We start from the raw sequence: 17,461 nt of genomic DNA on the forward strand, positions 1-17,461 counted from the left end.
ATTTAAATTATCATTTAATTTAATATATATATATATATATGTGTGTGTAAGAGAAAATATATATGTGTGTAATTTGGATCCAGATATGAAAATGGCAGAAGCTGATTGGTGGAGAGTACCTACCAAACGTAAGTGAATCCACATGTGACAATAAGCATCTCACGTGTCAGAATCTAACTACACACTAATCTGTTTAGTTTCGGAATTGCCCCTCACGCCTGAGTCTCTGACCTCTCACTTCTCTCTTGAAAACTCTCGAATTTCCCAAAATACCCCTGAGCAACTAATTCATTGTCTCAGATATTTCCGGAATTATTTTGCTTATCGAAATCTTTAACTCCTCCCCAAGTCTTTCCTCTTTCAATTTCTGACGGCATCATCCAAAATCCCCAAAATCTCTCTCTAGGGTTTTCACGAGTAATATCCCTATCCCGAATAAAAGCCCCTAGTTTATGTTCAATTTGAGCTCCTAGGGTTTCAGCTTTGCCAGAATGTACATATTTGGCGTTTGATTCCCGCAAATTTTTGGGTTTTACGGGTTTCGATTGAGGGCTTTTGTCTTTATTTGGTCGAATTCGTGTTTAGCTTTGGAGGAAGTTTGGGTTTTATCTGAGTGAAGTTTGAATTTTTTTTCAAGGGCTTTTTGAGATTTTATTGGATTGCAGGAGCTTGGGGATTTAGGGTTTTTGTTGTGTTGGAGTTGAATTGATGGCTTCGGTGGGTGAGGAAGATGTGGACTATGAGAGTGATCCAGAGGAAGCAAAGCGATCTCTGGCGATGCGGAGGAGAGCAGCGGCGAGCGATGATGAGGAAGGTGAAGGAGAGGTGAGAGAGAAGCCGGGGGAGGATCCGAGGGCTGGGATTCACTCCGATGAATCAGACGACCAGGGTGGGGCTGCTGAGTACGATGATGAGGAAGAAGAATTAGGCCTAGAAGAGGAAGAAGAGATTGATGAAGAAGAAGAGGGTGAAGATGAAGTTTTGGAACGGGAGGACTTGGAAGGCGATCAGGAGAGAGGCCGTGAAGGTGAGACGGGTGGAAGGATTGAGGTTTTGGCAGTGAAGGAATCGGACGGTGATGGGCGGAGGTCTGTGGAAGAGTCCATCGATGAGAATGCAGAAACTCAAGCGGCAGAAGAGGAGGAGAAGAAGGAGAACGAGCCATTTGCAGTGCCCACAGCTGGGGCTTTTTATATGCATGATGACCGCTTCAGGGACAATGCTGTTGGTCGGCACAGGTATGGTTTATGTTTTTTGGTCGTATTTTCCGCCCATATGAATGTAGGTGTAGTTTGGCAGATGGGAGTTGTAGGAATATATGGAAGTAAACTTGTGCAGCTGTGCTAGTGGTTTCCCTCAGGATTCATTATATGCCACTTACCCGTTTGGCTACTTTTTCTTATGCTCATATGAATTGTTTTATGTTAATTAATGTTAGTTGATCCGAGCTGTAGTATTGGACAGGCCAAAGTGATAGTTACGCACATATATGTTGTGTGTTTTTAACTCTGATGATTTTTGGTTTTTTTTTTCTTAATATAAAAATTGAACTATGGGACGGGTTAGCGGAATATTTGCTCAGATTTAGTTGTCCTTAAACTTCATCTGTGCTTGCATTCGATGGATGTGGGCAACAGAGTTTCATCCCTACTCTTGTTGGGCTGTAAATTTTGTAACTAGAAAATGTTTTTGTCCCATTTCAATAAGAGATGATGCCCAAAATCAGTGGCTGGTCTGTTGCAAGTTAGCGTTAATCACTTTGAATCTGCTCTTGGTCTATCCATTCTTTTACCATTCATGATATGCCTAGTTATATTGTCTCAAGTGGCAACATTATATTAACTCCACAATTGCTCACAACTTAGAGTGGTTAGTCCTGCTGTTGGACGGGCCGAGATGAGTGCCACTAGAAGCGTAGGTCTTGTTTGGGGCCACCTCCCTTTGTTTGGCCCAGCCATTGCAATTGGATTGTCTACACTTGCCCCTCCAGATTAGTCGGGTCGTAGACTGGGATAACCAAAAGAGAAAAATACCGCAATTTCTCACCACCGCTGCTTTGTCATACACTGGTTTATCATTTTTACTTCATACTGTACATACTATTATTATTAAAATTGAAGAAGTTTTTGTGCATTAGTTTCTAATCTGTGTAAGATTAAAATGAAATGAAAATCTGGATGGACAGAATTGCTTTTTCCTTGTGGTATCCCATCGAGCTACCTATGCTAACTATAGTATTTTAGTTTTAACCTTTATAATTAAAATTTTCCAGTTTTGAGTTGCCTGCCATTCTTTTTTGTTTTTGGGTCTAGTTATGGTGTGTATCAATGCAATAATTTGATATTTTTTTCTCTTAATAGACGAACACATGGTGGAAGGAAGTTGTGGGAGTCCAAAGATGAAAGGAAATGGGGGCATGATAAGTTTGAGGAGATAACTTTGCATGAAAGGCACAACGAAGAGGTAATGGTTGTATAGATGGTCATTCTGCATCATATTCTGTACGAAATATCTTTATCCATATTTGACCTGACTTTCTGATGTACACCTCAGGGAAAGAAACCTTCTAAGGGTCCTCATGTAGGTCGTGGAAGAAACCTAGGTGTTGATCGTGGGTTTACCAGAGGCAACAGGTCTAAAGAATTTGACAATAATAATCAGAGACAGGTACCCAAGGGTGTGAGAGGGAGAGGGCCCAGAAGGTATGTACCTACTTTCAGGAAGAACAGACAGACACCCCCAACACAAAGCAAACAGTGAGTACAAGTTGTCTTCATGGCACTAATCATGTCTGCATCCAATTCATGATTTGTTTGTAATCATCTGTCACATTGTTCTTATTTTCAGATCTGGAAAGCCTGTTGAGAAAAACATGCAAACAAATTCAGAACGAACATTTACTTCCACATCAAATGCAGAATCTGCCCCGGTTCCTGCTAGGAAAAATGTCTTTGCATCAAGCTTGAATTACTTTTCTCCTCCTTTTTACCCATCAGGCTCTTCCAGTTCCAATAAAGACATCACTCTGACCCAAAAACGGGATGTACAGGCTGGGAGTGGTAAGAGGAATGTTCGGTCATCTGTAGTGCAGGACAGTTTCCATGTTCCGCAAACCAATCCGCTGCTGCGAGGGAAGAATATAGCTGAATCTGTTGGTGTGGACAAGCTTTATATTGATGACTCCGTCAATCCATCTGGGAAGACGTTGACCAACTTACAAATGCCATCTTCTGGGTCATCATTTGCCAATACTACTCAAGCTCCTCAGTCCAGGGTTCAAGGAAGGAGTGTTATTCCAGGACAGATGAGCTATCAACCTGCCGTGTCTCAAAATCAAATGACAAGAGCTTCTCAGTCAACAACGCATCACCATGCAGTTCATCGCAATCCCGTTCAAAGTCGATCTCAATTGGCTGTACAAGCATCTGCTCAGCAGTTGGGACAGCGTCCTGGAAGTGGATCTGGAACTTCCTCTCCGCCCAAAACAACTATGTCACCAAACTCCTTTGAATCTGGAGAAGTTGAATCACCTTCAGATTCAAGTAAATCTAAAGGTGCCCTGATTGCAAAGGGAAAAGGCAGTGTTCAAGGTAGTGGAAGGGGCACTCTTACTTATGGTGGAGCTCAGGTTATGGGATCCACTCATGGAGATCAGAATTTTCCTGCAACTCCAGCCTTTTTGCCTGGTATTTTTATTGCATTGCCTTTTCTGTTCTCAATTTCTATGAAATCATATATTTATGGACCCTTAATTGTTGAAATGTAAGTGTAATTTTTAGGGGGGAAAACATATTGCTAAGCTAATCATTAATCTATTCCCCGTGGTGTATTACACCACAATTATAGGCTTTGACAACCACTGCTTCTCTGAACTGTTTATTGATGGGGACTGTCATTAGCTAGAATATGCAGACTACATGATATTGCATATTAGCTTGGTTCTTTTTCTAATATTTAAGCTTTGAGTAGAATATAATTTGAGATTGCATCTGGTTGGATGATTGTGCAGTTATGCAATTTGGGGGCCAGCATCCTGGGGGTATGGGAGTTCCTGCTGTTGGCATGGCATTCCCTGGATACGTTGCTCAGCCACAACTTGGTTTAGGAAATCCTGAAATGACATGGTATGGTAATTATTTTAATATGCCGGTATAGGTTCTTTATTTGGCATCGTCTTCTTTTAGATCTTGTTGTTTATGGGAAGTCTATGTCTAGCTCACATAGTGGTTGGAAACTTTTCATGAAGAATTATTGTCTACTGTAAAGGGAATTAGATTAAATATCTTTCCTGTTGTATTTCATCCTGCAAGGATATGCATTGTTTAAAGGAACTACTAATATCCGTCCTGCTAAAATATCTGTATGCTCTTTATTACCAAAATGTTAGGAGGATGGAGTTCCATGCCATGTCTTTTCTCTTCTGATGGAATGATTCTTTTTTATTCTTTCTATTACTGTGGTGGTAATTACTTGAATCTTTTTAGGTTGCCTGTGTTGGCGGGTGCTGCGGGAGCATTGGGGGCAACATATTGTCCACCCTATATCTCTGTTGATGGTTCTTATCATTCTCGCCCATCGGGACAAACGTCTTCTGTGGGTTCCTTAAGGTTGGTAGTATGGTCGTCTCTTTGACTATTTATGATTCTGAGATAATGTTCTATCCTGTATCATAACCTGCTTATTGTAGCGTTAAGCTTAGCTTGTTAAAATTTTCTCTTTCAATATGATGTGTTGTCTTTTTTCTTGCTTTGTTTAAGAATTGTCTTTTTTGTATTTATATATTTATTCATTCATTTAAACTTCCCTTGTTCAAGTTGAAATAATTGTTTAAGGGGTTCTTTTTACTTCCACATGGTAGGGAGATCTTATTTTTTATTTATTTCTTAAAGAAAATATCCTTACGTACCTTTCTAAATTTTTGTGTGTTGTTTTTCAGCAAAGAGAATAACGCAACTAAAACCAATAACGAATGGAAGCCTTCACAAAAGCCTGGTATGACATTACCTTATCTTTAGTTTTGCTTCTCACCTTTGTTATTACTCCTGGCGGCTGTTAAATACTCTATTTATTTTGACGGTGTGGTAGACTAACATAAGGTTTTTCCTTTACAGAAATTGTGGGCGATGAGTATGGGCAGCGACAAAATAAGCCTCGTAGGCAAGTCACTATGATGTTATCAAGCACAAATTTTTTTCCTTTCCAGAATTGCTCCCTCCTGATCCAGGGTTGGGTTAGAGTGGTGGGGTTCATGCTATGTATTTCTGCCTTTTGTTGTGATTTGAATTTATTCTCTTTTGATACGTGCAGGTATTCACAGATGAACGTGGCCAGTGAAGTACTTCAAAATAATACTGAGCTTGTTTGAATAAGTTGATAAAGGTTCTATCTTTGCCCGAATTTAACTTTTCTGCTATTTCGGGTGTGACAAAGTTATAAGTTGTGATCATATGGTGCTGCAGGCCTTCGACTAAGCCCTTTGTGATCTTCAGCCTATGTTATGGAGCACTTTGGGCCGATGTGTTCAAAGATATTTTAGGTACTCAGTCTTGGTATTTGGTTAATTTGGTTTCTATGGCTTTTACTGTTTGGCACATCAAACTGATAATTTTATATGGAGAGGAGTTTGCCATGCTTGATTTTTTTGACCGGTGTTCGCATCTGAAATGAGCAAACTGTATATTATGCCCAAATTTCTTCCTTAAGTAATGATATTTTATTTATTTAAAAAAATGTGAGATTTCATAACGGATTGTCTCCCTCCTTTCATCTGGGCAATTTTTGAGGTGATCATTTGCATCTGCAGAAGAAGAATTAGATTTTATGTATATGTAGTGTTGAAGAATCGGACAATCCAATCACCATTGTGTTTTTTTTTTTAATCTGTACTTGGACAATCTGAAAACTGAAATTCCTATTTTTCTTTTAGTCATTTTTTACTGCAAATATTAATTCAGTTGTACGCTTATCTGTCTCTCTACACTGTTTCCCTTTCCCCCTCTCTTTGTTCTTGCAGTTATGAATGACAAACACCTGCTCATGCTGCTCTCACTTTAAGATCAATATTGTGGCTTGACGGGTGGCAGTTCCTTGTTTAAATGTTCGGTAGGAATTTGTTTTAGAGAAAGAAACTTTAACATCTTTTTGTCCTGCGAATTGGCATTGACGATTGTAGCAACTTTGCTGTTTTCAGGTTTTCTTGTGGTTTGCTTCTTCATTGAAAAGCTTGTGAGAAACGTAGACGGGCTTCCTCATAAACTACTAGATAAAGAAAATTGAAAAAAAAAAAAGTACAAGACTTATCGTGCAGCGGCAGTGTTTCTCGGTGGGGTTTTTAGAAGTGTTCTTTTATTTCTATACATGGGATTTTTTATATTTACATTGTTAAGTTGACCTTGGTAGTTTTTCCTGGCTTTGAGGGGTACTTTCCTCTTGTATTGGGCTTTCCTTTGTTTAGTTGAGGAATTGCTACCTGCATGAATATTGAAAGCTAGAGTTTTCTCTTGATCATTGAACTACCAATGCTGTATTCAGTGTTGCTATGATGGGTGAATTAATCATATGTTTAATTAATCAGTTTTCTTTGTATTTTTTTCTTCTTATTGTATTGTGTTTTTTACCATAAGTTTGAAATTTGAAGTTCTGTTTTGCATGTTAAAGGATGTTCAATGCAGCACAGCATAATTTGCATGCTGGGGAGTGATAATAATTTCGAATTGATGGGTATTTGTATCTAACGTTGAATTTCCCAACTGCATCCGAGATTCTAGGTTCGATATACCTACATAAACTTGCGGGATTGTTTGGGATCAAACACAACTTGCATAGGCCAAAAACACGAACGCTTGCCACGACTTGCAGAATAATTGCAAGATTTTATTTATTAAAAATAAGAAAAAAGAATAATACAACACTAAGATAAGGGTTAACTGTTTTATTAGTTTTTAAATTTAGACTCGATTTGCATTTGAGTATCTCAATTTTTAAAATGATTTTTTAACTTTAGTTTCGTTAAAACAAAAGTGTCATACCTTCAATTTTTTTAACTTTTTTGTTAAGTGCAGTGGTAAAATAGTATTTTTGTATAAAATTGATTAAAATATGAATAAAAAATTTTAAAAAAATTAAAAATTAAAAATTAAACTCTCCCTCCTCCTCTATCTCGATTTCTACTCTCCTAAAACTTGATTTTTCAGTTTTTTGTTGGTTTTTTATTTGATTTGATTTTATTGTTATTTTAAAGATATGATTTTTTATTATTTTTTTGATTTTAATATAAAAATACCATTTTGCCCCTGCATTTAACAGAAAAAGTTAACAAAATTGACAGTATGACCATTTGTCCAAACGAAACTAAAGCCAAAGAACCACGGAAACCATTTTGAAAATTGAGGTACTCAAATACAAATCAGATCAAATTTTAAAGACTAATAAATGGTTAACCCCTCAGATAAAATAAAAAATTAAGTCCTGGGGTGAGCGTTGGGTCCAAAAGGAAATTAAATAAGCAGAAATGACAATATAAATCGCAGGGCCAGGATTGGCTGTGAGACCCACCGACGCCATCATGGGACCTCCAGCCTACAAATTTTCTTCAAAGCAGGTCAACTTCAATAATCTCGAAACATGTGTCTAAGCAGGCTGGTCCACGTGGCCCGAAGCGATCGATCGTGCAGTCGTTGGACACGAACGCATGTTTATAGAATAGTTGTTGCCGCAGGGAATCACACCAGACTTGCTTCTGAATCCATTTACACGGGTTGACTCGCACGTGCCATCAAAATCTGTTGAAATTTAGAGTTCAGACATAATAACGCTCTCTCTCTCTCTCTCTCTCTCTCTCTCTCTCTATGGTCACTCACTCACACACTCTCTCTCTCTGCAACTTCTATATTTTTCTCTCAAGAACTTGGAGATCTTGAAGTCTCAGCTTCAGAGGACAGAGCATGCGATAAATCCATGTAAGTTATCTCTCAGCCCTGAAGTTCATAGTTGATAACTGAATCAGTGAATCTTGTAGAACAACAGAAAACAGCAAAAGATTGAAATCTTTTTAATTTTCTTTCATTTGAGATATTTTCTATGTGAGGTTTGAGGATGAATGAGCTTTGAAAAAATTGCATTATATCTTGGTTAAGTGTTGATCTGCGAGTCTTTGGGTGGTTTGGTTCAGTTCTTGGAGTCGCTTCCGAGAAAATGGAGGGAAAGAAAATGAATGAAGTCCAAGTTAGTTGATCTTTCTCAATAAGTTTTAAGCCCGAGTAATTTCTTTCTTTGTTTGGCTGTGTTTCATTGCGAATACAATGCTGGAAAGGTAAAATACAAAAAAATTAAAAATGAAATTTTGGGTCTTGATTTTTTTTCTTTCCTTTGTTATTTGTTAGTAGGGAAAACTAAGTTTTTCAATGGTTCAATCTTCATAGATAGCTATGGATGCTAAAATAACGATGGATGAATCTGTGTGGTTTTTATATTTTGGTGTAACATGGAATGCTGAATGCAGTTATTCTGTTTGATTGCTCAGAACTCCAAATTACGCTCAGACAAATTAAAAGTTGAATCTTTGAGCTATTTAAGATCATAAAGAAAGATTCCAACAACTGATTTGACTCGGGAATCTATTTTAAGAAAAGAGAAAAAAAAGTATTCTCAATGATTGAACAAGGGTTTTCTGCTTCTATTTATGGATAATGAATTTTATTTATTCTTAATTGTTGCAGCAACTCAAAGCACTGTAAGAGGTTAACCAGTTGCAGTGTTCTTAGAGGCCTTGCTACCAAATTAAGTGATAGATGTTCTTCAAACAATGTGGTTTGAGCTTTTTGGTGACATAGAATAGTCAAACAAACCAATGGAGGAAAGCAGTAGGGGAGATTATAAGTCATCGAGGGGAAGTGGAAGTTTTAAGTCTACATTGTCAGGAAGATCAAGTCCGCGAAATTCTCCTTCATTTCGGAGATTGAATTCAAGCCGAACTCCACGGAGAGAAGCTAGAAGCAGCGGAGGTGTGCAGTGGTTTCGGAGCAATCGATTATTGTTTTGGTTGTTATTGATTACCCTTTGGGCTTATCTTGGATTTTATTTTCAGTCCAGTTGGGCTCATAACAACAAGGAGAACTTCTTGGGGTTTGGAAATAAAGCAAGCAATGGAAACTCAGACACTGAACAGAATGCGAGGAGAGATTTGCTTGCCAGTGACAGTTCTATGGCAGTTAAGAATGAGACCAACCAAAATCAGGTAAAAGCTGGTAAAAGCATAGATGTGGTTTTGACGAAAAAGGAGAATGGAGTTTCATCTCGTCGAAGCGCAAGTTCAAAGAAGAGGAGTAAAAAATCAGCTAGTAGTCTACGTGGTAAAGTGCATGGTAAGCAGAAGAAAACAGTGGAGGTTGAAGGCCATGAGACTGAGGAGCAGGAACTGGACATTCCTAAGACAAATACTTCTTATGGGATGCTTGTTGGTCCATTTGGCTTTCTAGAAGATAGAATGTTGGAATGGAGTCCTAAAACGCGGTCTGGAACCTGTGACAGGAAGGGGGACTTTGCACGTCTTGTTTGGTCTAGGAGATTTCTATTAATATTCCATGAACTTTCGATGACTGGGGCTCCACTTTCTATGATGGAGCTGGCAACAGAGCTTTTGAGCTGTGGAGCCACGGTTTCTGCTGTAGTTCTTAGCAAGAAGGGTGGCTTGATGCCAGAGCTAGCAAGGAGAAGAATCAAGGTGCTTGAGGACAAAGTAGAACAAAGCTTCAAAACTGCCATGAAGGCAGATCTAGTCATTGCCGGGTCAGCAGTGTGTGCATCATGGATTGGTGAGAACCATTTTCCAAAAATCCGTTAATGTAATTAATAAAATTTAAATTCAGTGCATTTGCTGATCTCAAAAAGTTTTAAAGTGCATAATATTAACTAATCAACTCTACCTCCATTTTTCTCTGGGATGCATCAGATATAAATTTCCAGTCAGTATTCCATTTGTAATTTCTAATTTGTATCTACATGGTTTCCTTCTTTTAACACTTTATTTTCTGTTGGTTTTTTCTTGTCATTAAAATTTCTGTTAAACTAAGTGACAATCATCTTAGCTATTTTATTAATTGACAGAAAGTGCCATTCTTAAGTGTGAAGTTGATTTGCTTTGCTTCGTTTGCATGTATCATGTGGTATACTACAATACTAATAGACAATCAACATTTTATTTCAGATCAATACATGGATCATTTTCCAGCTGGTGCAAGTCAAATTGCTTGGTGGATCATGGAAAACCGGAGAGAATACTTTGATCGGGCGAAGGTTGTGCTTAACCGAGTGAAAATGCTGGCTTTTCTATCAGAATCACAGTCTAAACAATGGCTAGATTGGTGCGAAGAAGAAAAGATTAAGCTGAGGTCTCATCCTGCAGTTGTACCACTCTCTATTAATGATGAGCTGGCCTTTGTAGCTGGCATAGGTTGTTCACTTAATACTCCATCTTCTAGTACTGAGAAGATGCTCGAGAAAAGGCAGTTATTGCGAGATTCAGTCAGAAAGGAAATGGGGTTAACAGACAATGATATGCTTGTGATGTCTCTGAGCAGTATAAACCCTGGAAAGGGGCAGCTCTTGCTTCTTGAATCAGCACGCTTGGTGATCGAAGAACCTCTGAAATATAATTCTAAGATAAAAAACCCAGTACGTAAACGCCAAGCCCGCTCTACCTTGGCTAGAAAACATCACTTGAGAGCTTTGTTTCAAGAGTTGAATGATGATGGTGTATCATCAAATGAATTACCACTGTCCAACGAATCTGATGTCCAGTTGAATGAACCCCAGAAAAAAAAATTGCGGTTACGTAGTCTCTATACCTCTTTTGATGATACAGGTGATGTGACCTTCAATGTCACTCATAAGAGGAAAGTGTTGTCGGATAATGGAGGAACACTGGAACAGTCTGTTAAATTTCTTATTGGTTCTGTTGGATCTAAGAGCAATAAGGTGCTTTATGTCAAAGAACTTTTAGGATTCCTATCTCAGCATTCAAACATGTCAAAGTCAGTGTTGTGGACTCCCGCAACCACACGTGTAGCTGCATTATACTCTGCAGCTGATGTTTATGTCATGAACTCTCAGGTGATGCATCTTCTTAGTCTTAAGTGCTCTTATTTATGATGAGTGCATAAAGAAAAGCTATGGTTTTTTGCTTTTTAAATTAATTATATATAATGCTCAAATAGGGGAAAGAAAAAAATTCAACTGTGATTTTACGCATTTAAATGGTGGAGTCCCATGTCATAACAGAAGCACACTGTGTATGGTAGTATTGCTTCTTTGAATAAAAATCTTGTCAGTCTAATTTTTTAAGATGTAACACGACTGAGGACAGACACGTGGAACTTCCTTTTCCACATGAGAAGATGGTATCTTTGGCAGTATTAATTGAGAACAAATCAGGTGATCATGAATCATGTCAAACAATTGTTGATAGAATAAGGTTGATTTTCCGATCTCTCTGAAGATTGATTTTATTTATTTTTAAATATAAGGTCATTGCAAAAAGAAAAATATTGAACAGGGAGCAGCTTGTGTGCACTCCACTGTGTGCACAAGTTTGATATGCCTTGTAGTATTAGCGAGGACTGCTCTCAAGTATTCAGACTTTTCTTCTGTATCGCAAATTCATGAATTCTATTGTAGATATCAATCCAATGATCTTGTCAAGAAAAAAAAAAAACACAAATAATAATAATAATAATAATAATAATAATAATAATAATACCAGGCTCTTGTAATCCAACTGCAAAATCATTGTTCAACCCCCTAGTAGATTTCATCTGGGATAATGCATGTATGCATACCACCAAATGCTATTGTTCTGTTTAAAGCATGGATTCCGTTCTTGGAAATCTAATTTTGTGTTTGTAACCCCACTTCTCATTTCAGTTGAATTTATAATCTTGATTTATGCTTGTACTCATTTAACTCATTATCCTATTTTATTTGGAAATAACACTATATGTAAAATGGTGTACAGGGACTGGGAGAAACTTTTGGGAGAGTTACAATTGAAGCCATGGCATTCAGTCTTCCGGTATGACATCTGACTTGATTTTATTCCTCATCTTAAGGCCCACTAGGATGATAGTTATACTGATGACATTTAGTCTTGCTAACTGAACCTACATATGCAAAGACATGCTACATGACTGTTGTGTGTCATAATCTTTCATTTCTGTCCACCTTCTGCGGTAGCATGAGTCATTACAATCAACAACAATGTTGATCAAACTCCAAAAAAACTATAATAAAAAAACCAGAACATAAGGCTTAATTAAATTAGTTGATAACCAGTTGGACCTTAGGTATATTCTGGGGAGTTTCTGCAGCCAAGAAATAGGGCCCATCAAACAGTATAAATTGTTATGGCCTGTCAGACAGACACCGCATAACAAGTCTCCTATTGAGATCACTAAACCTGTATTTATAGGGAGATGGGAGCTCATCTTCATAAACATGGTTATCAGGATTAAGTGAAAGTATCCTTCATTAGAAATAGAATTTGAATTGGCTGCAATGATGAAAAACCAGTGATTGTTTGTGCAGATTAGCATTGTAACGCCTTTCCCTTTTTTTTCCTCTTAAAACAACATGAACCATGTAGAAGTACAGAATTAAAACCTGCTTGAAACAAAATGGCATTACTATCTGTCGTCCGTACAATATCATTCCTATTTTCTACGAGTTTGACTCTCAAATGCAACTTCATTTCCATGCTGCTTTAGATTTTTTTGTGCACCGGACCTTGAATAGAATCAAATGAATGATGTCATTTTATGGAGCAGGTGCTTGGAACAGAAGCTGGAGGCACAACAGAGATTGTTGAACACAATGTAACAGGTCTGCTTCATCCTGTTGGGCATCCCGGAACTCGTGTCCTAGCTGAAAATATCCGGTTTTTGCTTAAAAGCCCAAATGCAAGGAAGCAAATGGGATTGAAAGGAAGAGAGAAAGTAGAGAGGATGTACTTAAAGCGCCACATGTACAAGAGATTTGTAGACGTTCTTCTCAAGTGCATGAGACCCAAATAACGTCTCTCATTTGAGACATTCTCATTCTTTCATTTCTTCTCAAATTTGGAGGGTGCTGTGAGTATGGGAATTATGTTGCTCCGGCCAAATGATGTTGTAGATGCCAAGTTTGAGATTTTCTTGACGAAGTGTAGGAAACGTTTTTTATTGATTGAAAGGTTATTAGTTTAAAAATGAAGCTGAATGCTTTTTTCGTGTGATAATGTCAAATGGTTAAGCGCATTTATTCATCTACCGATGTATTGTTTTCGATTCCCTCCTCTCATTATCGATTTATAAATTTAAAAAAAAAAAAAGTTGTTTTACTAAACATTAAGTGCAGAATTTTTATCTCCAAATAACAGCCTGACTCAACATGACCTCTGTTCTCCTCAGGCACCTCCGCTCTTGTCCAACTGTAGCTATTCAAATATAGCCCGGTTTTATTAATGTTTCTTAAAAATAGTATAGCTATGTAGCTATATTCAATTTTTTTTTAAAAAAAGGGTATAGCCGAGCGATGTGTGTGTGTGTATATATATATATATATATTTAATTCAGGAGCCGATTTAAATTGTATTTAGGAAGGCCTAGTTCCAACCCAGTTTTATAAGAAATTAAGAGAAGTTTTAGGAACAGCGTCTGGTAAAGCATTAAAATTAAATTATGAATTACCCAAAGCCCATGTATGCCAAAATAAAATATGTTTTAAAACGTCTTTTGTTTTAATTCAAAATATCACGGATGAAGTCATTTTAGTTTACCCTTTATCTCTTTACTTTACCCTTTCCAAGTAGAATATGATGGCGTTACTTCCAGTCACCTAGGTGAAAGAGTTAAATTTGAGTTTTAAACCAAACCAGAATTACATAGTCTTAGGTCTTTACAGAAGTCAGCAGTTTCCAAATCAGTTAGATTAATTCAAAATAAGACAAAACAAGTTAATTTTCTCAAGCAAGAAATTAAGTTTAAACGTGTAGAACAACAGTTAGTAGATCAGTCTTTACAGTCTCAAATAATTGAATTTGAAGAAAAATTAAAAAATGAAGTTTGTTCTGATTCCCTAATGCTTTTTGGCACCGAAAGCAACATGTTGTTACTTTACCTTACGTTAAAACTTTTAGTGAAAAGAATATTCCCACTAAAGCCCCTCCAATCTAGATGAGTCAAGAGTTAATGGAATTATGTAAACAGGAAGTCACCGAGTTAGTCTAGAAAAGAATAGTTAGAAAAAGTAAATCACCCTGGTCATGTTCAGCTTTTTATGTTCAGAAAAATGCAGAGTTAGAAAGAGGAGCCCCTCGTTTAGTAATCAATTATAAGCCCCTTAATGCAGTACTTGAATGGATTATGTATCCAATCCCAAATAAAAGAGATTTAGTTAATCGGTTAGAGAAAGGGGTTATTTTTAGCAAATTCGATATGAAAACTGGTTTATGGCAAATTCAAATTAAAGAATCAGATAGATATAAGACTGCCTTCGTAACCCCTTTTGGTCATTATGAATGGAATGTCATGCCCTTTGGATTAAAAAATGTGCCTAGTGAATTCCAGAATATAATGAATGAAATTTTTAATCAATATGGTCAATTTTCCATAGTTTACATTGATGATGTCTTAATTTTTTCAGAGTCAATTGAGCAACATTGGAAACATTTAAATAAATTCCTTCAGATAATCAAGCAAAATGGTTTAGTTCTTTCAGCAAAGAAAATTAAGTTATTTCAAACCAATGTCAGATTTTTAGGATTTAATATTAATCAATCTCAGATAAGCCCAATTGATCGAGTTATCCACTTTGCTGATAAGTTCCCAGATCAAATTTTAGATAAGAATCAATTACATAGATTTTAAAGATCATTGAATTATATTTCTGATTTTTATAAAAATTTAAGAAAATTATGCAAGCCCCTGTTTGATCGTCTCCAGAGCAATCCTCCTGCTTGGACTCCTGGTCATATAGAAATAGTTAAAGAAATTAAAGTTCATGTCAAGTCTCTTCCATGCCTTGGTATTCCTTCAGCCAATTCTTTTAAAATTGTCAAGACAGATGCTTCTGAGTCTGGTTATGGTGGTATCCTAAAGCAAAGAGTTTCCCTTGGGTCACCAGAGCAAATTGCCCGATTTCATTCTGGAGTTTGGAGTCAATCTCAAATTAATTATAGTACTATTAAAAAAGAAATTTTATCTATAGTATTATGCATCAGTAAATTTCAAGATGATCTTTTAAATCAAAATTTTTTAGTTAGAGTTGATTGCAAATCTGCAAAGCATGTTTTAGAAAAAGATGTTAAAAATATAGCTAGTAAACAGATTTTTGCACGCTGGCAAGCCATTCTAAGTGTTTTTGATTTTGAGATTGAATATTTGAGAGGTAGTGAAAATAGTATACCTGTTTATATATATATTGTAGAATCCTTTTTTTCTTTTAAATCTTTTCCTTGATTTTCGTTTATCAATAAGAGTAGTCTAGAGCATTATCCATTACTATTTTGTTAGTGCCCCCCAGTCTCTATTATCCCCTTTTTATTTTTCATTTTTCTAGAGTCATTACTTGTATAAAGAATTTAACACTTTCTCGTTCAATAATCTATTATACATGTATGTACTTATTTTTTAATAATACATCCGTGTTCTGTACACGTCTTAAGGGCTCGGTAAATTTAAGCTTTTTCAAAAGCCGCACGGCTATACTTATTTTGACACGTGGCTACCTATTCGCTAGGCGGATTTTCTTTAAAAAATATATATAGAATATTCGCGCGGCTATACTTAGTTTTTTTCTGATTTTTTTTATAAAAATAGTACAACGCCATGGCTATATTGGGTTCTATTAATGTTTCTGAACTGCTTAAATTAATACACATATTTTAATAAGATACCCAGGTTCATGTTAAATTAATCCGGCAGAGTATGATACTTTGGGTTTCTAGTATCCAGGTTCATGTTAACCCGTGCTTGTGCCATAACAATGATGGGTTGGCTATAACCGGCGGCTTTGCGCAGCAGGAGAAACTCCGGTGGCTCAACCTCCGCCTTCCAATCCTTTCATACAGATGCATATTGTGACAAGTAGTTGTACGGTACACGAAATAAGCATTCTTGGGCAATCTCATCGGGTATACCCGGGAGTAGCCATCATGAAGGAAGAAAATCAATTCAATCAAATAATTGTGCTTAATGAAAATTAGATATCATTAAAAAATGAGAATCTAATTTTCTAATAATTATTATAACATGAAGGAAGTTGAGGTTTCATCCCAAAATCAATTGGCAATGGGGGTAGTAGTCTAAGCACGTTCTTCATAAATATATGCTCATTAAACTTGTGTCACAGATGCAAATCCTATCATTGCACCAGTGGAGGCAACAAAATGACAGTTTACATACTGTGAGATCCTCCAGTTGTAACAGTTAATCATATTTTAAACAACAATTTAAAGAGGATTCTTGGCGAAGGTGGATTTGGAACAGTTAATCATGGATGCATAGACAAAACTCAAGTAGCTGTCAAGATGCTTTCACCGTCTTCAGTTCAAGGGCTTCAACAATTTCATTCTGAGGCACGTTTGTTAAATTACCAGAGACTTTGATTTTTTTTACCACTAGATATCTAACTTCCGCAGAAACATTCCTTGATCTCCACATTATTTTTTATTTTCTGTGGATGCAGTGCAGACAGCACCCCAGCTGTCTTCACTTGGGAAGGTAGACTTCAAATAGCTAATATATGGTGTTGCAAATTTCCATTTGCCACTTACCCATGAACAAGTGCCACAGTGTCACCTTCAACGCAATACTCAATTAGAGAAACCAAGTTCGTACGGTGAACTTTTATCAACAATCTCACATATTTGAGTTGAAATTAGTCCCACATTGGAACATTAGAATTCATTGGAGGTCTTTATAAGACTTACTCTAACAAATAAAGTAGTTTGGCCTGGCCATGCAAGTGGCCCAATTGAGTGGCTTGTGGTCATATGACCTTTAGGTCAATGGTTAATTAATATATATTCAATTAATCAAAAGGTTAGCCTTGGGCCTTTAGTTAATTAATTATTTTTAAATAATGTTTTGAATTTCATTCTTCTCTTTGTTGTTTAAAATATAATTACTAATTAAAGTAATAAGAAAAGGCTAACATATTACTTAATTACATATATTAAATAAAACAAGTAGGCCAAAAAAACAAAAGTTAAGAAACTAATTATATTTTTTTTAATATTTTTTTTCAAAAAAAATTTCCCATATTAAATTTTCATTTTTAAAAGTATAGCCGCACGGCTATACTATTTATATTCATAGAAAAGGACGGGCCCAGGGCCCAGGGCCCAGGTGCCACGTGTCAAATGACTAAAGCCGGGCGGCTATGTTGTTGGGGGAAGGAAAACTGGGTATAGCCGAGCGGCTATACTATT

General features: G+C 36.7%; 2 protein-coding genes across 4 annotated transcripts; both read left to right on the forward strand.

Moving 5' to 3' along the window:
* The first annotated feature begins 274 nt into the window (after positions 1-274).
* Positions 275-6,585, forward strand: LOC117621276 (protein MLN51 homolog). 3 transcript variants are annotated; one of them, XM_034351653.1, is made up of 12 exons: positions 275-1,238; positions 2,361-2,463; positions 2,554-2,756; positions 2,848-3,686; positions 4,010-4,124; positions 4,485-4,607; positions 4,937-4,992; positions 5,112-5,157; positions 5,308-5,379; positions 5,460-5,536; positions 6,014-6,102; positions 6,191-6,585. In XM_034351653.1, exons 1-9 carry the CDS (start codon positions 709-711, stop codon positions 5,363-5,365), a joined length of 2,073 nt encoding a protein of 690 aa, XP_034207544.1. In that variant the 5' UTR covers positions 275-708; the 3' UTR covers positions 5,366-5,379; positions 5,460-5,536; positions 6,014-6,102; positions 6,191-6,585. The 3 variants fall into 3 exon arrangements, with proteins under 3 accessions (XP_034207544.1, XP_034207545.1, XP_034207546.1); XM_034351654.1 differs by lacking the exon at positions 6,014-6,102; XM_034351655.1 differs by lacking the exon at positions 6,014-6,102 and having other exon boundaries at positions 5,308-5,536.
* Positions 6,586-7,842: 1,257 nt separating this feature from the next.
* On the forward strand, positions 7,843-13,267 carry LOC117623282. The gene is made up of 5 exons (XM_034354195.1): positions 7,843-7,958; positions 8,718-9,812; positions 10,205-11,109; positions 12,011-12,067; positions 12,819-13,267. Exons 2-5 carry the CDS (start codon positions 8,849-8,851, stop codon positions 13,062-13,064), a joined length of 2,172 nt encoding a protein of 723 aa, XP_034210086.1. The 5' UTR covers positions 7,843-7,958; positions 8,718-8,848; the 3' UTR covers positions 13,065-13,267.
* Positions 13,268-17,461: the final 4,194 nt, after the last annotated feature.

The sequence above is a fragment of the Prunus dulcis genome, chromosome 3, assembly GCF_902201215.1.
Source record: "Prunus dulcis chromosome 3, ALMONDv2, whole genome shotgun sequence".
Lineage (NCBI taxonomy): Eukaryota > Viridiplantae > Streptophyta > Magnoliopsida > Rosales > Rosaceae > Prunus > Prunus dulcis.

What these genes read in the sequence shown, in the direction of transcription:
- LOC117621276 (XM_034351655.1), top strand. Translation starts at nt 709, where the DNA reads ATGGCTTCGGTGGGTGAGGAAGATGTGGACTATGAGAGTGATCCAGAG. An exon ending in TCTTCTGTGGGTTCCTTAAG is followed by an intron (nt 4,608 to 4,936) that starts GTTGGTAGTATG and finishes GTTGTTTTTCAG; the next exon opens with CAAAGAGAATAACGCAACTA. An exon ending in CGACAAAATAAGCCTCGTAG is followed by an intron (nt 5,158 to 5,307) that starts GCAAGTCACTAT and finishes TGATACGTGCAG; the next exon opens with GTATTCACAGATGAACGTGG.
- LOC117623282 (XM_034354195.1), top strand. Translation starts at nt 8,849, where the DNA reads ATGGAGGAAAGCAGTAGGGGAGATTATAAGTCATCGAGGGGAAGTGGA. An exon ending in AGTGTGTGCATCATGGATTG is followed by an intron (nt 9,813 to 10,204) that starts GTGAGAACCATT and finishes ATTTTATTTCAG; the next exon opens with ATCAATACATGGATCATTTT. An exon ending in CCATGGCATTCAGTCTTCCG is followed by an intron (nt 12,068 to 12,818) that starts GTATGACATCTG and finishes TTTATGGAGCAG; the next exon opens with GTGCTTGGAACAGAAGCTGG.